The sequence below is a fragment of the Aquarana catesbeiana genome, linkage group LG06, assembly GCF_042186555.1.
Source record: "Aquarana catesbeiana isolate 2022-GZ linkage group LG06, ASM4218655v1, whole genome shotgun sequence".
NCBI classification, from domain to species: domain Eukaryota; kingdom Metazoa; phylum Chordata; class Amphibia; order Anura; family Ranidae; genus Aquarana; species Aquarana catesbeiana.
Genome location: NC_133329.1, coordinates 355,442,733 through 355,466,205, shown reverse-complemented (window position 1 = coordinate 355,466,205; position 23,473 = coordinate 355,442,733). Strand labels below are relative to the sequence as shown.

The 23,473-nt window shown below is 42.9% G+C and overlaps 1 protein-coding gene across 4 annotated transcripts in view; it reads left to right on the top strand.

Annotated features, from left to right (window-relative positions):
• Window positions 1–23,473, top strand: part of TANK (TRAF family member associated NFKB activator) — a 166,589-nt gene that overhangs the window by 51,323 nt on the left and 91,793 nt on the right. For all 4 annotated transcript variants that reach the window (XM_073634056.1, XM_073634054.1, XM_073634057.1 and 1 more), the window contains 3 exons: window positions 16,018–16,108; window positions 16,201–16,350; window positions 22,928–23,033. In XM_073634056.1, coding sequence (XP_073490157.1) covers window positions 16,252–16,350; window positions 22,928–23,033 — 205 coding nt within the window. In that variant the 5' untranslated portion in view covers window positions 16,018–16,108; window positions 16,201–16,251. The remainder of the gene's footprint in view (window positions 1–16,017; window positions 16,109–16,200; window positions 16,351–22,927; window positions 23,034–23,473) is intronic.

The following is a 23,473-nucleotide window of genomic DNA, read 5'->3' as shown; positions in this document are numbered from 1 at the left end:
TCGGAAGTGACATCGGACAGGATGGCGCCAGTAGGATGTGGACAGTAACATGTTTCGAAGCTCTACAACATTTCTTTGTCAAACCATAAGCTTTTTATTTGTACGCTGCCTCTTTAAAAAAAAATTGATTACTTTTATTGCTATTACGAGAAGTGTAAATATCCCTTACATGACCAGTCCTCTTTATGGAGAATGCTGGGGTCAATAAGACCCCACATCTCTCCTTTACAATAGAAAGCATCAGATATAAAATCTAATGCCTTAAAAAAAAAAAAAAAAAAAAAAAAAAGGCCTTGTTTACATCGGCTGTGAACCGGAAGTGACATCATGAAGTCTCTCCCAGCCTCCTAGGTCATAGAGATGAGCGGAGTCCATCTTTCCTCTGCTAATCTCTATGGCCATCTGCCACAGCCGCCAGGTCGGTTCTTGGGCTTCCTGGATGAGCCACGTAAGCCCTAGAACCACCGGGAAGTGGAAGGTCGGGGGGTGACTGACCCCTCCTGCAGCTTCTAAAAGGGATCCAGCGGCTAATCGGCCACTCAGATCATTTTTATCAGAAAGAATGGTGGTTGCAGAAAATTTTAATACTGGGGTTATGGCATCTACCTGTGGACATAGCCCCGGCAATAGCCAATGGTCTTGTACACAGAGGGGTTGATTTACTAAAACTGGAGAGTGCAAAATATGGTGCAGCTGTGCATGGTAGCCAATCAGCTTCTAACTTCAGTTTGTGAGCCCGTTCGTTCCCACATCGGAGACGCGCTCTACCTCTCTGACAGGGGGTTCTTGGCTCTTGATTGGATAGATTGATAGCAGCACAACCATTGGCTCGCGCTGCTGTCATCAAATCCAATGATGTGGGCGCCAGGGGGCGGGGCCGAGTCCGGCATTCAATGGATGTAAAAGCTGGACTCGGGAGCACGCCCACACGGAGACCCCCAAAGAGAGCTCTTCTCCTGAGTGGTTTCCTGATGCAGGGAGGAGCTGATGGCCCCAGAAGAGGGGGATCTGGGGCACTCTCTGCAAAACGATCTGCACAGTGGAGGCAAGTATGACATGTTTGTTATTTTTAAAAAAACAAAAAATAATGAGGGTTTACAACCCCTTTTAAGCTTTGACAAAAAAAAAACCTGGAAGCTGATTGGTTTCTATGCACCTTACAATCTTAAAGTAAAAGGACCAACTTTCAAATGGGGAACTATCCATAATGTGAGTAAAGGCCTGTACACACGATACGAAAATCAGAAGTAAAATTTCGTTCCAACGATCTGCCGATTTTCGTATCGTCAGTACGGTGCTTTCGACGGCAAATTCAGATTTTTCGTCCAACAAAAGCTGGATGCGCAGACTATAAAATTTTTGTCTGATGCTAACGCAACGTCCGATTTTCGTTTTATTAGTATGGTTTTCGTACAAAAAAAATTGTAAGAGCAAAACTATGCATGCTCAGAAAAAACTAGTCAACACATTACGTCACTTCCGAAGTTGTGTTCTGTCATACGAAAATTCTTGTATGATGAGTAACCTCTTCACTTTCGACATGAGACTAGCATGCAACAAAAAAAAAAACGGACAAACGGTCATCTGAAAATCTGATCGTATGTACGAGGCTTTAGTCACCATGAAGACAGCATGGTAATCAAAGTAGTAAAGATTTTATATATATATTCCAAACAGGGGGCTCTTGATAAGTCTTTTAGAACAAACTCAGTTCACATGAATTCAGCCCAATCTACACTGACCACCATTGCAAAAGGGCACTACAATTTATTGTGTATGAATTCTTCCACATGTGTATAACTGTTGGGGTTATGTGACTCCCACAAAACATAATTCCCAAGGTTGTCACTATTCTGGAATGGTGTTACTAGGCTATTTTTTTTTTTTTTTCCTTTCATACTGAAGGATTTTTGGTGTTTGTTCCGGTTTAGAAGGACCTTGTCATATGGAGTTATTGCTGGCCTTGCACATTAGGAATGAGGTATTGTTTCTTATCACAGTGATGTCACTTTGTACAGGAAATTCAAGCACAGATTCCAATAATATACTATATATAAAAAATGCCGTTACTCAAGGTTCTTTATCTTCACATCACCAGTGGAGGCCGTACAAATACAGATTTTCTAAAAAGTTGTTAAAGCGTTTTTTAACCCCCCCCAAATGGATCCTGCTCATTTAACCACTTGAGCCCCGGACCATTATGCTGCCGAAGGACCAGAGGTCTTTTTCCAATTTGGCACTGCGTCGCTTTAACTGCTAATTGCGCGGTCATGCAATGCTGTACCCAAACGAAATTTGCATCCTTTTCTTCCCACAAATAGAGCTTTCTTTTGATGGTATTTGATCACCTCTGCAGTTTTTATTTTTTGCGCTATAAACGGAAAAAGACAGAAAATTTTGAAAAAAAATTATATTTTCTACTTTTTGTTATAAAAAAAATCCAATAAACTAAATTTTAGTCATACATTTAGGCCAAAATGTATTCGGCCACATGTCTTTGGTAAAAAAAATGTCAATAAGCATATATTTATTGGTTTGCGCAAAAGTTATAGCGTCTACAAACTAGGGTACATTTTCTGTAATTTACACAGCTTTTAGTTTATGACTGCCTATGTCATTTCTTGAGGTGCTAAAATGGCAGGGCAGTACAAAACCCCCCCAAATGACCCCATTTTGGAAAGTAGACACCCCAAGGAAATTGCTGAGAGGCATGTTGAACCCATTGAATATTTATTTTTTTTGTCCCAAGTGATTGAATAATGAAAAAAAAAAAAATTTACAAAAAGTTGTCACTAAATGATATATTGCTCACACAGGCCATGGGCCTATGTGGAATTGCACCCCAAAATACATTTAGCTGCTTCTCCTGAGTATGGGGATACCACATGTGTGGGACTTTTTGGGAGCTTAGCCGCGTACGGGACCCCGAAAACCAATCACCACCTTCAGGATTTCTAAGGGTGTAAATTTTTGATTTCACTCTTCACTGCCTATCACAGTTTCGGAGGCCATGGAATGCCCAGGTGGCACAAAACCCCCCCAAATGACCCCATTTTGGAAAGTAGACACCCCAAGCTATTTGCTGAGAGGCATATTGAGTCCATGGAATATTTTATATTTTGACACAAGTTGCGGGAAAGTGACACTTTTTTTTTTTTTTTTTTTGCACAAAGTTGTCACTAAATGATATATTGCTCACACAGGCCATGGGCATATGTGGAATTGCACCCCAAAATACATTTAGCTGCTTCTCCTGAGTATGGGGATACCACATGTGTGGGACTTTTTGGGAGCCTAGCCGCGTACGGGGCCCCGAAAACCAAGCACCGCCTTCAGGATTTCTAAGGGTGAAAATTTTTGATTTCACTCTTCACTGCCTATCACAGTTTCGGAGGCCATGGAATGCCCAGATGGCACAAACCCCCCCCAAATGACCCCATTTTGGAAAGTAGACACCCCAAGCTATTTGCTGAGAGGCATGGTGAGTATTTTGCAGCTCTCATTTGTTTTTGAAAATGAAGAAAGACAAGAAAAAAGACAATTTCAAAACTTTGTGACAAAAAGTGAGGTCTGCAAAATACTCACTATACCTCTCAGCAAATAGCTTGGGGTGTCTACTTTCCAAAATGGGGTCATTTGGGGGGGTTTTGTGCCACCTGGGCTTTCCATGGCCTCCGAAACTGTGATAGGCAGTGAAGAGTGAAATCAAAAATTCACGCCCTTAGAAAGCCTGAAGGCGGTGCTTGGTTTTCAGGGTCCCGTACGCGGCTAGGCTCCCAAAAAGTCTCACACATGTGGTATCCCCGTACTCAGGAGAAGCAACAGAATGTATTTTGGGGTGTAATTTCACATATTCCCATGGCATGTTTGAGCAATATATCATTTAGTGACAACTTTGTGCAAAAAAAAAAAAAAAAAAAATTTGTCTCTTTCCCGCAACTTGTGTCGCAATATAAAATATTCCATGGACTCGACATGCCTCTCAGCAAATAGCTTGGGGTGTCTACTTTCCAAAATGGGGTCATTTGGGGGGGTTTTGAACTGTCCTGGCATTTTATGCACAACATTTAGAAGCTTATGTCACACATCACTCACTCTTCTAACCACTTGAAGACAAAGCCCTTTCTGACACTTTTTGTTTACATGAAAAAGATATTTTTTTTTCCAAAAAAATTACTTTGAACCCCCAAACATTATATATTTTTTTAAAGCAAACGCCCTACAGATTTAAATGGTGGGTGTTTCATTTTTTTTTTCACACCGTATTTGCGCAGCGATTTTTCAAACGCATTTTTTGGGGAAAAAACACACTTTTTTTTAATTTTAATGCACTAAAACACACTATATTGCCCAAATGTTTGATGAAATAAAAAAGATGATCTTAGGCCGAGTACATGGATACCAAACATGACATGCTTTAAAATTGCGCACAAACGTGCAGTGGCAACAAAATAAATAAATTTTTAAAAGCCTTTACAGGTTACCACTTTAGATTTACAGAGGAGGTCTACTGCAAAAATTACTGCCCTCGATCTGACCTTCGCGGCGATACCTCACATGCATGGTGCAATTGCTGTTTACATTTGACGACAGACCGCCGCTTGCGTTCGCCTTAACGCGAGAGCAGGGGGCGACAGGGGTGCTTTTTTTTTTTTTTTTTTTTTTCTTTATTTTTTTTGCTTTTTTATCTTATTTTTAAACTGTTCCTTTCATTTTTTTTTTTTTAAATCATTTTTATTGTTATCTCGGGGAATGTAAATATCCCCTATGATAGCAATAGGTAGTGACAGGTATTCTTTTTTGAAAAAATTGGGGTCTATTAGACCCTAGATCTCTCCTCTGCCCTCAAAGCATCTGATGACACCAAGATCGGTGTGATAAAATGCTTCCCCAATTTCCCAATGGCGCTATTTACATCTGGCGAAATCTAAGTCATAAAATGCTCGTAGCTTCCGGTTTCTTAGGCCATAGAGATGTTTGGAGCCACTCTGGTCTCTGATCAGCTCTATGGTCAGCTGGCTGAATCACCGGCTGCATTCTCAGGTTCCCTGTTGAGACAGGAGAGCCAGAGAAAAACACGGAAGACGTTGGGGGGGGGGGGGGGGCATTCCCTCCCACGGCTTGTAAAAGCAGTCTAGAGGCTAATTAGCCGCTAGGATTGCTTTTACATGAAAGCCGACTGCTGGCTGAAAAGAATGATACCAAGATGATACCTAAACCTGCAGGCATCATTCTGGTATAACCATAATCAAAGTCGTGAATGGCGTACCTGAAGACAAAAAAATGGTTAACAATAAAGCACGGTAAAGTATAAATAATTACATACCTGAAAAACAAACATGATAAAACATAATAACAATAAAACATTGCAGAATAGAATACAGTAAAAAAGAGCAGAACAAGAGAGAGAGAATAGAGAGAGAGAGAACAATAAAACGACAACTATTTTTTTTTTATTTTATATAATTTTTTTTTTTTTTTTTTTTTTTTTTTACACTTTTTTTGTAACTAACTTTTATAACTGTAACCGGTTCCAGGTTCGGGTCTCTCAAAATGCGATGGCATCTTGGGAGACCCTGTGAAAGTGTGCCTAGTCTGTGCAATGCTGTACCCTACGCTAATACTCAACTAGTGAATGGTAGCGTTCAAAACATTCACCAATGCAAAGACCAGGATTGTCAGGACAGGAGGGACAATAATAGCGTGTGTCACGCCTATATCCGCGCTTGCTGCAGACACAACATCTTTTTTGGGGGGCGTTGGGTAGGGGTACTCGGGAGGACATAAAGAAAATGCCTCTCATGCAGCCGACTGCATTTGGTTGGGGATGTGAATGGGGGAAGTACGGGCGCTGCAGAAGTGGTGGGTTCCCAATTAGGATTGGCGAATGCAGCAGGAAGGGCACTATGGGCACGACGGGCCTGTGTTTGTCTTCTTGGTGGCAGCGGGACACTACTTGTGCTTGCCACCTCACCAGCTTGAACTGCACTTATGGGACTCGCCACGTCACCAAGTGTTACTGCAGTGCTGGTTTGACTACGACCGGGGTGTACTAGGCCGCTGGTGCTTGCCAGTTCACCAAAACGCTACCAAAAAAACTGTTAGCGATCGCAGGGATCAGGCCTGACTCTGCGAATGCTGCAGTTTAGTTTAGTGTTTTGTAAGTGACAGTGATCGATCGATACTGCACTTGGGTGGGCTGGGCCGGGCGGAGGGGCAAAATGCAGGTGCTAGCAGGTATCTGGGCTGATCCCGCTAACACTGCGTTTTTGGGAACCCTAAACTGCTGGGGACGCTAGTATAGATCTGATCGGATCAGATATTGATCCGTTCAGATACTATACCACTAAGGGAGGCGTATGCTGCGTGCGTGGGTGTTAGCGGTACTGGCGCTAATCTGACGCTGCTTGGGGCTGGTGCTTGCCAGTTCACCAAAATACTACCAAAAAAACTGTTAGCGATCGCAGGGATCAGGCCTGACTCTGCGAACGCTGCAGTTATGCGTTTAGTGTTTTGTAAGTGACAGCGATCGATTGATACTGCACTTGGGTGGGCTGAGCTGGGCCGGGCGGAGGGGCAAAACGCAGGTGCTAGCAGGTATCTGGGCTGATCCCGCTAACACTGTGTTTTTGGGAACCCTAAACTGCTGGGGACGCTAGTATAGATCTGATTAGATCAGATATTGATCCGATCAGATACTATACCACTAAGGGAGGCGTATGCTGCGTGCGTGGGTGTTAGCGGTACTGGCGCTAATCTGACGCTGCCTGGGGCGACGCATATCACCGCCGGGCGATCAGGGGGCTAAACCTTTATTCGGTAATAAACGGCGGGTGCCCTCACACTAAAAAAAATAAACAAACTAACCAGCGTCACCCGTAACAGTTATACGGTGATCAGTGGTGAAAGGGTTAACTAGGGGGCCATCAAGGGGTTAAAACATTTATTAGATAGTATATGGGGGTCCCTGTCGCTATAAAACGCTGACGGCGAACTTAAATATTTACCTCACTAACTAGCATCGCCAGCGACACTAATACAGCGATCAGAAAAATGATCGCTTAGCGACACTGGTGACAGGGGGTGATCAAGGGGTTAAAACTTTATTAGGGGGGGTTAGGGGGGTATCCTAGACCTAAAGGGGGGTAATATTCACTGTCCCAACACTGTAACTGTCACAAACTGACACCAATGCAGTAATCAGAAAAAAAACAAAAAACTGCTGGTGTCCGTTTGTGACCGGAAGGGGGGGGTGATTGGGGGGGGATCGGGGGGGGATCGGGGTGTTTTGTGTGCCTGGCATGTTCTACTGTGTGTGTAGTGTTAGTGCACTCACAGTGATGTCTTCTCTCCTCGGCGCTGCAACGGAATACCGAGCCGAGGAGAGATGACATCATTTCCTTTGCTACTGTTTAGCATACAGCAGCAAAGGAAGTTATCTGATTGGCCGGCGGCGATCGCGAGGGGGGGGCCACGAACGGATGGCCTCCCCCTCACCTCCGATCGCCGGGGGACCAAAGACGACCGCCTCGGGCACCGGGGGGGGGTCCGATCGGACCCCCCACCCGCGGAAGGCAAATCACGTATATATACGTGATTTTGCCTGTCCGTGCCACCTTGCCGACGTAAATCGGCGTGAGGCGGTCGTCAAGTGGTTAAAGCATGTTATATTTATTTTATTTTATTTATTTCAGGTACTTATATAGAGCCGTCAATTTATGCAGCGCTTTGCATATACATTGTACATTCACATCAGTCCCTATCCTCAAGGAGCTTACAATCTAAGGTCCCCAACTCACATTCATACATACTAGGGACAATTTAGACAGGATCCAATTAACTTACCAGCATGTCTTTGGAGTGTAGGAGGAAACCGGAGTACCCAAACTCCAGGCAGGTAGTGTCATGGTTGGGATTCGAACCAGCAACCCTTCTTACTGCTAGGTGACAGTGCTACCCACTACACCACTGTGCCGCCCATATGACACAGTTCTTGTCTCGCGTCATTTGACCCCCTGTAACACCTAAAAAAAAAAAACCTGGCTGTTCCTGCCTGTTTCTCCCCACCAATGTAAACTGAGCACGGTGTATCATGGCTGCTGAGCCCAGACACCGTGGTCAGTTTATGTGCCTCTGTTATCTGCTCTCCTCTCTGCACCTGTGTCCTCCTTCCCCCTCCCCTCTCTGTCTGTGCGTGAGCTGCCCCTCCCCCCTCCTATTGCTCTCATAACACTAACCTGTATACACCATCAGCACTGCCTCCTATTCCAGTGTCCCTCTGTGAATTTTATAAATATAAATGCTGTAAATACCTCATTTAAGAGCCGAGATTGCGATCACATGACCAGCCAGTTCTCTCTCCTCCCCTCCAGACTGACATTAGCAGAGGAATCTCAGCCTCTCCCGCTGTATCTCTCAGAGGAGGAAAGGAGAAAGCTGGCCAGTCATGTGATCACAATCTTGGCAGTGAAATTGGGTATTTGCAGCATTTATTTCTATAAATCGCACACAGAGGGGGATACTATAATAGGAGGCAGTGCTGATGGTGTATAAAGTAGTGGCTTAATAAAAGGCAAAACTTTTTCTTTTTCATTTTGCAAAGAGTAAGGGAGGGTTATAAATTTTTTTTTTTTTTTTTTTTTTTTTTTGCCATCTGTGTCCCATTGGGGAGATTTCCCTTCTTGTTCCATGTCCAAAACAGGAAGTAAGAGGAAATCCCTGCAAATTAGGGATTCCCCAGGTCACCAGAACTAGTGTCCCGATTTCCCCTCCATTACTTTTATTTTTTTTTTTTAAAACCCAAAATTTGGGATTTTCTTTTACTTTCACTTTCAATGATAATGGTAAGTGGGACAATTAGAGAGGATCTCCTCAACGGGGCACAGACAGCAATAAATACAGGCAGGCGCTCTAACAGGGGCGGATCCAGAGTCTAGTCTCGGGAGGGGCACTGCCAGAAAATATATTTTTTTGGGGTACATCTATCGGGGAAATGGCTGGTGTTGGCGCTTCAATCATCACAGCACCATGGTTGTTATGGTGTCAGGATGATTGAAGTGCATTATTACTATTATTACATTGTTATAAAAAATTAAATAGTTTAACTCACCATAATGCAGAATCAGTGGGAGCCCCGAGTGTGTCACTTGCCATGTCGCCTGTCACCAGATGCAGACTGTCACTTGCCATGTCGCCTGCCACATGTTGCGGATTGTCACTTGCCATGTCACCTGTCACCAGATGCAGATTGTCACTTGCCACGTCGCCTGCCACATGTTGCGGATTGTCACTTGCCAGGTCGCCTGTCACCAGATGAAGATTGTCACTTGCCACCTGCTAAGGTGGTCTCTTGTGTCCTAGAGACAGGCAGCAGAGAGATGATGTAATCTCTCTGCTGCCTGCATGGTGAGGGGGGAACTGCAGGGATGCAGGGCGGGTGCCGGGCGGTGAGAGACGATGTCATCTCTCTGCTCCCCCGCCTGCCGGCTCCCTGATTGGCCAGCAGCCCGCTCACACATCGAGCGGCGCCGGCACATCTCACCACCCGAGCTGCCGGGCCAGCCCGCTGTCTCTCTCCTGCAGAGCTCTCTCACCTATGGAGCCGCCCGGCGGCTCTTTCACTTACGGAGCCGCTCGCCGGCTCTGTCGCCTACGGAGCTGCCCGGCGGCTCTCTCGCCGGCTCTCTGACTCACCCGCATTTCTCAAAGGGGGCAATTGCCCCGTTGCCCCCCCCCCCCTGGATCCGCCCCTGCGTTCTAATCACTCTCCGCTCTAGCCAAAACTGAAAAAAAAAAAAAAAGTTTAGTTATACTTGAAAGTCTTTTCTGACCTGCATACTATTCTGGGGTCATGATACCGAATTGAAGGCATAACGGCCAGGAAACTAGAATTTCAGCAGGGGGGTCAGTAATGGCAGCCCCTGTCTTCTTCTGCTTTTCTCTTCAGAATGAAGGTAGCTTTGCTCAGACAGGATCAACGTCTACCACCTCAACTGAGTTGCTGACTCAAAGCTTAAAGAATCCTGCTCATTATGGTGTCTATGCTTTTCGTGTCTGTATTTACAAATGTCTGACACAGATCAGCCCCCACTGCAGATTTTATAGAAACAGAGAAAAGTGACGGCAGAAAAAGACAGAGTAGTCCATCAAGTCTGCTCTTCTCTTTTTTTTTTTTTTTTTTATATACTGGAAGATTCTTAGGTTATTTTTGTTGTTAGTTCCGTTTGAATTATTATTTTTATTATATTTTTTTGTTTGTTGTCTGATTATAGATCTATGTTTATCCCAAGCATGTTTGAAGCCATTTACTGTTGACTGTCTCACTACCTCTTCTGGTAGTTTATTCCAAACATCAACTATCCTTTTAGTAAAATAATACTTTCTAAAATTAGTTCCCTCCATTTAATTTGAGATCATGTCCCCGTGTTCTTTATTTTGGTTTCATATTGAAAAAACTTCCTTCCTGAACCTTTTTCACCCCCTTGATGTATTTAAAGTTTTTAGTCATGTCTTCCCTTTCCCTTCTTTCCTCCAGACTGTACATATTAAAGCGAAGTTCCAGTCACCTGTGGAAAAAAAATAAGTCAGCAGCTAATAAAAACTGTAGCTGCTGACTTTTAAAAAAGAGCCACTCACCTGTCCCGGGATCCAGCGGTGTGCTTACCCCAGTCGGTCTCACCCGCTGTCTACGGTCCCTGGCGCCAGCATCTTCACTATGGGCATCCGGCTGTGACAGCTTGCAGCTTCACAGCCGGGTGCCCACTGCACGTGCACATCGTGAATGGTGGATGCAGTCTTCTGGGACATGTCAGTGTCACAGAAGACTGCAGGAGGGAGGAGCGGTCAGAACGGAAGTGGAAAGCAGGTTCCTGTTAAAATCGGATACCTGAACCCCCCCCCCCCCCCCCGTTCCTCAAAAGTGCCAATTTTTCAAGAGGAACGGGGAACGGATCCTTGAAGTGGAACTTCCCCTTTTTGGGTGGAGCTCCACTTTAATTTCCAAAGTCGCTCTAACCATGTGACTTTCTGCAAAGTTACAATTTTAGTGTCTGATTACTGTTGGGAAAGACTGGAGAAATGCTTCCTATTGATTGCATCCTTTTCTTCCTAGACCTAGACAATAGACTGGAGCTAAAGGATGGCTTTTTAATGGTTTTTTGGAAAAACAATGCTGTTATCTTGAGACATGTCAGGAGTTTATGTAGACTTAACCTGGCCATACACCATACAATTTTCTTATGCAATTTTCTTTAGATTTACCTTCAATTATGTAGTGCAAGGGCCTGCCTGATTTGTATACAAATTGAAAGTGTTTAGGTTTGACCTCATATTATATGGTTTTGGTAAACCTAAAGGAAAGTTGTACAAGAAAATTGTATAACCACTTGAGATCTGCGCTATAGCCGAATGACGGCTACAGCGCGGACCTGCTTTGCCGGGACTACGTCCATTGACGCCGTCCCGTGCACGAGCGGCCTGCGCGCCCCCTGCTCTGTGATCAGCGATTGTATGATACTCGCCTGATCACAGATCGGAGTAAGGGGTCGATCCCGACCCCTTAACACGTGATCAGCTGTCAGCCAATGACAGCTGATCATGTGATGTCAACAGAGCCGGTAATCGGCTATTTTTTCTCCTCGTGCTGACAGCGTGAGGAGGAAAAAAAAGTCGATCACCAGTTGATCACGGCGAGCTGCTGCATATCCTCAGTGCCCACCTGTGCCCCCTGCCAGTTCCACCTTGCAATAGGCAGCAGTGCCGCCTACCAGTGCCCACTATCGCCACCCATCAGTGCCACCTATCAGTGCCTCAACAACAGTGCTGCCCATCAGTGCCACCTTATCTGTGCCTATCCGCGCAGCCTATCAGTGCCCACCAGTGCCGCCTCATCGGTGCATATCAATGAAGGAGAAAAATTACCTGTTTGCAAAATTTTATAACAAACTATGAAACATTGATTTTTTTTTTTTTTTTTTTTTTAATTTTATATCTTTTTTTTGTTTGTTTAGCAAAAAATAAAAATCCCAGTTGTGATTAAATACCTCCAAAAGAAAGCTCTATTTGTGGGAAAAAAAATGATAAAAATTTGGGTACGGTGTTGTATGACCGCGCAATTGTCATCCAAAGTGCGTCAGCGCTGAAAGCTGAAAATTGGTCTGGGCAGAAGGGGGGTTTACGTGCCCAGTAAGCAAGTGGATAATGTATGGCCAGCCTAAAGCCCCATACACACTATTAGATTTTCTGCAGATTTTTGTCTTCAGATTTACCAAAACCATAGAATATGATGTCAAACCTTAAGACTTTTAATTTGTATGCAGGCAGGCCCTTGCACTACATGGTTTTGGTAAATCTGAAGATAAAAATCTGCAGAAAATCTAATGGTGTGTATGGGGCTTTAGGCTGGGTTCACATGCGTCTAATTTGCATGACATGCAAGTGTGACAGGTTCTCCATAGAGCCGGTTCACACATGTCTGGGGTGGCCGCGGTGCGGATGCCAAAGGGTCCTGTGCGTTTTTGGGTCCGGTTCAGGTATGAATTCAGGCAAAAATTCGGGCCTGAATCGCACTTGAACTGGTGAACAGACACGCACCGGAGCCCAGGCTGAAAACTGCTGGAAATCCTCAGATGTGCAATTGTACCCAAACACTCCAACTGCTACATTTGCAAGAGAGCTTTCTGTTGAAAAATAAAAGCTTGGTGCACACTAACCATTTATTTATTTATTTAATTTTTTTGTTCATTCCAGCGGGCTGAAGGAAAAAAAAACAGAAGAGCTCAGAAGGAGCTGCTGTACTAACAACCTGATGTTAGTACAGCGATCTCCTCCCGCTGAGCTATTGTGTTCTGACAGGGAGGTGGCCCCCCCCCCCCCCCCCACCAGAACACATCGGTCAGCGCTCTCAGCCATTGGCTAAGAGTGCTGATCAGACACAGATTGGCAGACCTTTTTTGGTCATGCCCCTTTCCAGGCTGCTGTACACACTGGCCAAACCTCAGCCAATTTCTATACAACTGCCTGATATTCACCCCGTGTTGTACGGCCCTTTACTGGCCAGATCACCAGGTGAAAATAAAGAAAAAGCCTAAAAAAGAAAACTAAGACAGCCATTACATCCAATAATTGCTAAACTGCAATATAATAAAGGTTTGCTTTTGGATTTAATACTGATTTCAGTTTGGATCTAGTGTTTCAGCTGAATATTTGACATCCAGGTGAAGCAGAAAGCGGATTATTCTTGCGTCATTTATGACACCTGTATGTTCCTTATGCAATGTTTGTAGCAGGTACATCGCCTTTGCTCTCTCCTGGATTTATGACTCATCCGTCATTTTGCTATATGGTGGGCGGGAAGTGGTTAAAAGAAATATGGCTTTATGAAAAAAAAAAACATTTCTACTCACCTAGGTGGATGCAGCATCGATCCGACAAGGTTCCTGAGCACCCCCCCATCCCCAAGAGCTGGGAACAAGTTCAGAAGCAAAGGTTGCAGTTTCTGCCATTTTTTTGCACCCCCTCCTGCTGGAGAGCCCAAGGTGACGGCCTCTCCTGCTTACCCTTTCCTCTGGCCCTAGGCAGCAATGAGAAATGCCCTTTATTTATAGGTATGAGGAACATGCCAATTGCCAGGGTTGGAGACTGACACAATATAGAGGGGTGCAGGTTATTATTCTCAGCGTTCCAGTAGGCGGAGTGGCAGGGAAAGTGAGTATAAGTAGTTTGGGGGAAGCGGGTGCCATATCAAGACTAGTGATTACTGTGCCCTGAATTAGTAAAGTGACAGTTCTCTTTACAGGAGGGATGTTTTTAGAGTTAAAGTGTAACTAAATCCTCCTAACCTTTACACCAGTGGTTCTCAACCCTGTCCTCAAGTACTCCCGACAGACCATGTTTTTGGGAATTTCTCTTAGATAAAATAGCTGTCCAAAATACCAAGCCATTGACTCTGCTTTAAAGCACCTGTGCAAGATAAAGGAAAACCTGCAAACATGGCCTGCTGGGGGTACTTAAGTAGAGGGTTGAGAACCATTGTTTTACAGGATGGAATGGATTAATGGCTTCTGGTTGATCTTCTGCTGCCAAGGTGCTGCACATGTGATCAACTATGACATCAATCATTTGAAGGCTTGGCAGTTCAGTAAGGCCTCATGTACAAGATGTTTAAAAAAAAAAAAAAAAAAGTGCTGCCAGGAAAAAGCAGCGTCAAAAACTGTGATGGAAAATTTGGGTAATTTTTATTGCATTTGTTTGCCCTAAAATTCACATTAATGTGTTTTTTTTTTTTTTTTTTTTTTTTTTTTTTTTTTTTTTTACTAAAATTTTGCGTTTCCTAAACCAATATCGTGTGATGTAAAAAATCTCAACTACCACTATTTTATTCTCTAGGGTGTCTGCTTTCAGAAAATATATAATTGTGGGTTTTGCGTAATCTTCAGACCTAGAATGATTTTTTAAACATGCGTGCAAAAAAAACAAAAAACCCCCCCCGCAAAAATGGCTCTGGCAGCGAAAGGGTTGATATACAATATGTATATCCCCCCACACCCACACACCCTTCATATAGCTTCATGTCTGACTCCTAGTTAAAATACCCTGTATATCCTACGTCTGGGTATAAAATAAATAAATAAATAAATAAATAAATATATATATATATATATATATATAATATGTCACTTTTGTTGCCAGCGGTTTAGACATTAATGGCTGTGTGTTGTTATTTTGAGGGGACAGCAAAGTTACACTGTTATACAAGCTGTACACTCACTACTTTACATTGTAGCAAAGTGTCATTTCTTCAGTGTTGTCACATGAAAAGATATAATAAAATATTTACATAAATGTGAGGGGTGTACTCACTTTTGTGAGATACTGTATCTCTTCTGTCTGTTATTATCAGAGTGGATTAGATATTTTGTTCGCTAAGCATATATAGCTGGTTACTTACGTTTACCACGGTGTATAGCTATTCAAGAATAAATTGTTGTTTTTTTTTTTTTTTGTTTTTTTTTTTGTTTGTTTTTTTTTAAACTTTACATATTAACTAAATTATAAAACAAACTTTTTAAAGTTTTTTTTTTTTAATCCGTTTAATCAAAATTATTAAAATAATCGTTAGCTGCAGCCCTATTTATAACCCAAATTGACACATTTGGTCACTTTTTTTTTTTCACAAGTGACTGGGCAGCTTTTATTTTTTCCGGTATACTTTGGTGTCAAATGTACAGTACCATTGAAAGTGTTTTTGCTATATCTGTTAAATATGTGCAAAAAAAAACCTGTTGCGATCTGATGAGCTTGCGGTGCACCCTGCAGTGTTAATCAGACCTGCCTAGTTGACATTGTAAACTACAGATCATCCCCCATGTTTATTGTGATAAGGAGAGGGAATAGTGACTAAATCAGGAGAGAAGCCTAGGGTGATGGTGCTGCTCCTCGATACATAAGGAAAACATTGTCAACCTAAAACAAGAAGTGTATTACTGGTAGGATCATTAGGTAAACATAGCTGCCACATCTAAGGATGGGTAAGCTGCAATGTATTAAAGAGGACCCCCCAGCCCCCCTTTTTTTTTTTTTTTTTTTTTTTTTTTTAGGTTTGCAACCACTTCCCTCTTTGGCCCTGTTGACTTTTCCAGATTTTTCCATTGGTTGTCATGGGTAATCTCTATACCAGTGTTTCTCAACTCCAGTCCTCAAGGCACCCCAACAGGTCATGTTTTCAGGATTTCCCTCAGATGAAACAGCTGTGGTAATTACTAAGGCAGTGCAACCGATCAAATCACCTGTGCGAAATAATAGAAATCCTGAAAACATGACCTGTTGGAGTGCCTTGAGGACTGGAATTGAGAAACACTGGTCTACACAATAGAGTGCCCTTGTTGGCTGCTTGCACCAATTTTCAGGGAGGTTTAAATGATTGCCCATGTTGGTAAATAAGGTTGGCTTTTTGTTCTTGGATAATGAAAGCCATAATATACTGCTTGATCTTATTGATCTTCATTCTAATTCCTGTAGGTGGAAGTATATTGCTAAACCTCCCAAGAATGACTTGATTGAGCAAGACACTGAGCAGAGCAGTTGGGAAACAATTCTTTGTAATTTTCAGGTAACTATTTTGATGGTGGTGTAATCCTGGTTATGTACTGTGAATGATCCTGTGATTCAGGTAGGTTTTAATTATTTTTTTGTCTTTTGAAGGTTGCAGTTATTATCCTCACCCTTTTTAGTGATGATACAGAACTGGGAAATATGGATAAAAGCCAAGGAGATCAGCTTAACAGAGCCTACGAAGCATATCGTCAGGCATGTATGGATAAAGAGCGCTACAAAAAAGAACTACAGCAAAAGGTAAACTATCACCGCCAGCGACTTGAAACGTGGGCCAGACTTTCACAATTCTCACGCTCAGTTCTTGATGAAATGAGTTGCCTGAACGCAATGCAAAATATGATTCATTTCCAATTTGGCATGCTTACCATGTTATTGAAGAAAAGGGACTCTCGCTGCATATCCTTTTTCAGTCTCTGTTTTTCCTTTTATTTTAGATCTGAATTCAGGAAAAATTTTAAAGTGACACTGTTGTCTACCAAAAATAAATTTGAACCACAAGTCCCAGTACTTGGTTCATGGCGCTGGTAATAAATGACAGACTTTATCAAGCCCTTGCGTAGGTCTTCTATTGCATCTCACCGTGGTATTAATAACATCCACTGCTCAAACCCTGAAGAAGGGGGATGCCTTTCCCTGAAACGTGTTGGATGTATTTGATGCTCTTTTCGGACCTTTTATTGATATGAAGTTTTTATACTCCTCAATCCCTACCCCAGTTTGTCTGCTTAGCACTCCTTTTGTAACGTTAAGTACATGGTCCACATACACTATACCTTCAGCATGCGTATCTGGATTGGGATCTTGCTGGTAGAATATGGTATGTCTGACCAGTCAATTCAGCAAGAATCCCAGCAGTGAGAAGGTGAAAGTGTCACTTAGCTTTTAATACAATAAATAAGAAGAGCAGAATGTAGACTCTTTGGGGGAGATTTACTACATAGTTACAAACACAAAAGGCACAAGGCCATATATATATTTTATACACACACAATCTTATACCAACAGTTGATCTGGAAGAAGGAAGGCAAATAAAAAAACAATAAAGCATGATCCAGTTTGCTCCAGCATGGGGAAAAAAAATTCCTTCCTGAGTGATTCCCCCCAACCCCACCCACCCCCCCCCCCCCCCCCCGACTGAATTAACTTTTTTTTATATTATTTATTTTTGTATTATTTTTATTGAATTTTTAAACCCTGAATCAACTTTACCTATAAATATTAGTATCCTGTTATATTATGTCTATCTAGGAAAGAATCCAGGCATTTATTAAAACAATCTACCGGTCAGAACCAGCTCTTGAGGGAGTCTATTCCACATTTTCACAGCTCTTGCTGTGAATAAACCTGCATAAAATCTCTTCTCCTCTAGACGTAAAGAGTGCCCCCCTTGTCATCTGTAATGACCTTAAAGTGAAAAACTCAACACCAAGATCACTGTGGACCACTATGTATTTGAACATGTTGTTCATATCCCCCCTTATCTCTTCTTCTCAAGAGAGAATAAATTCAGTTCCTCTAATCTTTCCTCATAGCTGAGCTCCTCCATGCCTCTCATCAGTTTGGTTGCCCTTCTCTGCACTTTCTCCAGTTCCCCGATTTTGTCTTTTTGTGAACTGGTGCCCAAAACTGAACTGCATATTCTAGATGAGGTATTACTAATGATTTGTTCAGTGGCAAAATAATGTCTTTCTCTCTCTGCAGTCTATACCTCTCTTAATACAAGAAAGGATTTTGTTCGCTTTGGAAACTGCAGCTTGGCATTGCATGTGATTATTAAGCTTATGATCTACCAGAACACCCAGATCCTTCTCCACCATTGACTCCCCCAGCTGTTCTCCTCCTAGTATGTAGGATGCGTGTGAGTTTCTAGTCCCCAAGTGCATAACAAAAACTGGTGCACACAGAATCTGGTGGAGCTGTGCATAGTAACCAATCAGCTTCTAGCTTTTATTGTCAAAGCTTATTTGAATAGGCTGAAGTTAGAAGCTGATTGGTTACACCAGATTCTGAGTGCACCAGTTTTAGTAAATCTCACCCTTTTATTTATTATGCTGTGCAACCTTTGGATGATTTGAAGCTGCAATTGGATCATGTCTGCTTGTTAAACCCCCTCTAAGGTTAATGGGCAACCTACCCTGAGCCCTTTAGGCAATACAAGTGCACCTATTCTCTAGCTTGCACTAAAAGTATCCCTGGAAAACCTTTCCTTCATCCTTGTGTTTCTAGCTGTAACAATGTAAATGAACTCTCTCTATTATAAAATAAAAGATTAAAATATATATCCCTTAAATGAAGCTTCACTATCTATCTTTGTTTTGTCTACTATGAAAGAGAATATGTTTTGTGGTTTGGAAATATGTAGTAGACCCGTATTGAATATGGAGTTTGTCATTTTATATGTGTCTGAATGGACACAGGAGCTGTGACTCCACTCGGGTGCCCCCACAGCAAGCTCCTTGCTGTGGGGGCACGCAACAGGAGGGAGGGGTCAGAAGCACAGAAGAGGGAAACGGGAAGAGGAGGATCCAGGCCACTCTGTGCAAAACCATTACACAGAGGAGGTAAGTATAACATGTTATTTAAAAAAAACAAAAAACAAAAAAAACAAAGTAAAAGTCAGCGGCTACAAATCCTGTAGCTGCTGACTCTTTAAATAAAAGGACACTTACCTGTCCGTAGATCTAGCACCATCCTCACCTGGGCTTGTCCTTCACTAGCCTTTGGGTTCCCAGTGACGGCATCCTAACTGTGAGCAGCCGGCTGTGTGGCTTTCGACTTCACAGCCGGCTGCCCACTGCGCCTGCGTGAGCCACGCTTTGTGAATGGTCCCGCAGTCTTCTGGGATCTGTGTCCTAGAAAACTGCGGGAAGGGGGAGAGAAAGAACTAGTGAGAGAGGAGGGGGAGAGGAGCGCGGCTTTGTGCGCCCGCATCACTGAACCATGGGACAGGTGAGTGTTTTTTTATAAAGTCAGCAGCTACACTTTTTGTAGCTACTGACTTTAAATGGGTGGAACTCCGCTTTAAGGCGAAACTTCCCCTTTTGAGTGGAGTTCTGCTTTAAAGTGGCTCTAAAGTAGAAATGTTTTTTGTAGACCTCTGGGCTACACCTATCTAATCTTAATCCTGCTCCCATCCACATTCTAAGTCCTATACTAACTAGCCTGTAAAAGCTAGATGCTTATACTTCCCTATTCTAGGGTGCTCTGGTCCAGTCATTGGATCGGCTCCCAGGGGAGAGGAAGGACAACCAACAATGGATGCCCCATAGTTAGTTTATGGGTGACGTCACTGCACAGGCATTGCAGCCGTTGTAGGTGATCTTTCCTCTCCCCTGAAGCTGGCTCTAGGAGCCGATGATGTGACCAGACTGGAGCGCCCTTAGAATAGGTAAATGTAGATATTTTTCCTCTACAGGCTAGTTAGTATAGGACTTAGAATGTTTTTCAGGCGGACCTGTTCGGACGCTCCATTCACCTCTATGGAGCGACGGATGTCAGCTGTGACATGTCCGCTGACATCTGCCTCTATCCCTTTCGATCCTGTCTGCCAAATCCAGATGGATGGAGGTCCTATTTTCCATCCACTGGCGGATCGGATGGGATCTGTCGAAAACAGACAGGCGGATCCGGGGCTCTGACAGGTCTGTCTCTGCACATGAGCGGAGATGGACCTGTCCTCTGCCTACTCAGTGGGGATCAGAGGATCAATCGCCCACTGAGCAAGCGTAGTCTGTCAAAATGGATGTGCCTCATGAGAAAGGGGCCTTAGGATTAGAGGTCTGTTTTTAATGCATTCTTTGCTTTCTTTGCATTCTTTACTCCTGTGAGGAGGGAGCGGGGTGTGGCTTCCCAATGCTGAGTGTAGCTATGAATGCACACAGCCCAGCTAGACAGCGCTCAAACACACATGTGCCTCCTTAGAACCTGGCTTGCTACAGGAGACGCCCGGTGGAGGGAGATGCTGACAGCACTGGCAGGGGACTGTCAAAGGAGAAAAGCAACCTTTTATGCTCAGTATTGCTGAGCAGTAAGTAAACTCTTCTTTTTTTATAAAAGGAAATAAAATAGCCTTTAGTATTACTTAAATGTTGTGTGTGGTTTTTATTTTTTGTTTTTGTTTTTTAATACAAGTGGCCTAAGTACCTGAATTTGACTTGGTATGAGCCTCTGCCCTATTCTTATAGAATAGCGCAAGGAAACAATCAGGTATGCTAAACTGCAAACAGCATGCTGATTGGAAGAGACAACAATAAGTTAATTAGTGTGCTGCTTATCATTGCACTGTCCAGTCACAGGGCAGAGGTGGTGGGGAGACCTGCAAGTTAAATTGAAACTGCAGCAGAGAGTGATCAAGTTTGCTCCCTGAGAGGGAGCTGTATTGTGGGGCAGAGCTGTGTAATTCTCTGGACTGGATGTGCAGGAATAGAATTCCTGGAATTCGGCTTTATTATCTTAAAAAATTATCTTGTTGGTACCCAGGGTGAATCCAGATCCCTACAACCTAGTATCCTTGCTTTTGTTGTTTTTCTAGGGATATGACACCTGCTATAAAATTGTCTCACAAGTTTATAATTTTCAGTGTAATTATTTTATTATATGTTAATCCCATTTTTTATGTCATCACGTAAGAGCTGCTGGGTGTAATGGAAATCTGGCTTACTTATTGAGCAATAGTACGGCATGTCCTGACATTGCTGTAAAACAAGCATTAGGCAGACGCTGTGATGCTTCACTGAAGTGAGGCCAGATAATTATTAGCTACGTCTCTTCTAAGTAATTTTCTGGCATAAAATGATGATTTTAACGTGTGTGACACATGAAAAAATTGTCCCGGACAGCATGCATTAATCTTCCTTTTGCCTACTCACCTCTCTGTATTTTAACCCTTCGCCTCCCTTATCCTGCACAATAACCATCCCCATCCTCCCACTGTATGTAACCTGTAAGTTGTCTGCTTCACTAACTCCTCCTCTCTTTGTGCATGATCCGTACATTAATGATGTACACTGTATCTGGTGCTCCATTATCATTCTCTAGGTTTTAACCATTTCAATGGCGGCACATTTCTTCATTTCCTAAAAATTCTGGCAAAAATTTCAAAAAGGAGTCATTTTGGGTGCATTTGCACTGTTTCTGCAATTTTATTTTTCAGATTTTATAACAGAAAGTAAGTTACAATTTTTTTTTTTAATATAGTAAAAATAGAAAAACTCAGTGGCTTTTAAATGCCACCAAGAGAAATCTATATCTGTCTCAAAAGATTGATATAAAATCCATTTGTGTATGGTGTTGCTTGTTCAAGTAAATGCAATCACAGTACTGAAAACTGAAAAATGTTCTGAAAATGAAGGGGGGGAATATAGACTGGCACTAAAGGGATCCATGTATGTTGTTTTTGCTCACAGCAAACATGGAGAGCGTGAGAGTGTCAGTGCCATTTGTGGCCAGGAGAAACGTTTCTGTGATAATTGAATGGCTGTCATGGCATCATTAACCTGAGCTATAAGGGATGAGAGGAGAGTCCACAGCTGTGCACTCCTAGGTCCCAACTGGGACTATAATATGTTTTCACAGCATGGGGAAACAGACCTGAGAATGTTTTGTATACAACAGTGTGGGTTTTTTTTCTTTAATATGTAACAAGATTATTAATTAAAAAAAAAAATAAAATAAACCTTCTTGGGGGAATCAATGGCGGAGAAGGATCTGGGTGTTCTGGCAGATCGTAAGCTTAATAATAGCATGCGATGCCAAGCTTCGATTTCCAAGGCAAGCAAATTCCTTTCTTGGATTAACCACTTGCCTACTGGGCACTTTTACCCCTTTCCTGCCCAAGCCAGCTTTCAGCGCTGTCACAATTTGACAATTGCACTGTCATGCAACACTATACCCATATTGCATATTAATTTTTTATCATTTTTTTTCACACAAATAGAGCTTTATTTTAGTGGTATTTAATCACCTCTGGGTTTTTTATTTTTTGCAAAAATACTGAAAATTTTGAATTTTTTTTTTAAGTTTTTCATAGTTTGTTCTAAAAGTTTGCAAACAGGTAATTTTTTCTCCTTCACTGATTTTACTGATGAGGCGGTGCTGATGAGGCTGCACTGATAAGCGGCACTGATGGGCACTATTAGGCGGTGCTGAAGGGCACTGGTAGGCGGCACTTATGGGCACTGTTCAGCAGAACTGGTGGGCACTGTTGGGACTGCGCTGGTGAGTTATTCACTTTGAGGTCATCACAGAGGACAAGTGGGCACTCTTTTATCTTCGGAGGAAAAGAGATTTAATCTCCAAATACAGAAAGGCTTCTTCACAGTAAGAGCTGTGAAAATGGAATGGACTCCCTAAAGAGCTGGTTCTGTTCAGCTCAGATTGCTTTAAAGAGGTCTGGATTCTTTCCTAACTGTACATAATATAACTGGATACTAACATTTATAGGTAAAGATCCAGGGAATATCCGATTGCCTCTTGGGGGGGGGGGGGAGTCAGGAAGACTTTTTTTTCCCCCCTGCTGGAGCAAATTTGTTCATGCTTTTGTGGGGTTTTTTTTTTTTGCCTTCCTCTGGAGCAAATCTGGGAAAGTGGGTGGTGCCAAAAGTACAAAGCAATGATAAAATTCCAAGAACAAAGAAAAATGCTAACTATCAGTGCAGCAATGGAAAATATTCTTACAGATGTAGATGGGAGTAGTGGGGGGGGCTTGGTTTTGTGTGCAATAAAAGAAAAATATAATACATGTTTATGGTTTTTGATTAGTGTATCCAGCTACACCTCATCTATTTCTATTCACCTATTTTTATTTTCTTTCTAGAAAGACTTTTATGAACAACAAACACGAGAGCACAAGAAACAGATAGAAGGCCTACAAAATCATGTCTGTCAGTTGACCTCACAACTCAATACATTGACTGCAACAGGTAGGTCTTTCTCAGCACTAAATAAAAGTATTAAAGTGATACTAAAGTCTGTTGTTTGGTTTTTTTTTTTCCTCTTAAAAATAACAAACATGTTATACTTACCTGCTCTGTGCAGTTGGTTTTGCACAGAGCAGCCCAGATCCTCCTCTTCTCAGGTCCCTCTTCGCTGCGCCTGGCCCCTCCCTCCTGTTGAGTCCCCCCACAGCAAGCACCTTGCTAGGGGGACACCCGAGCCAGGCCGCAGCCCCCTGTGTCCATTCACACATGGAGCTGCGGTTCGGCCCAGCCCGCTCCTCATTGGCCATTGAGGAGGGAGAGTCCTGGACTGGGCCGAGATGGGGCTCAGGTAAGTATAAGGGGGGGGGGGGGGGGGTTTGGAGCACACAGAAGGCTTTTTATCTTAATGCACAGAATGCTTTTGGATAAAAAAAAACCTTCTG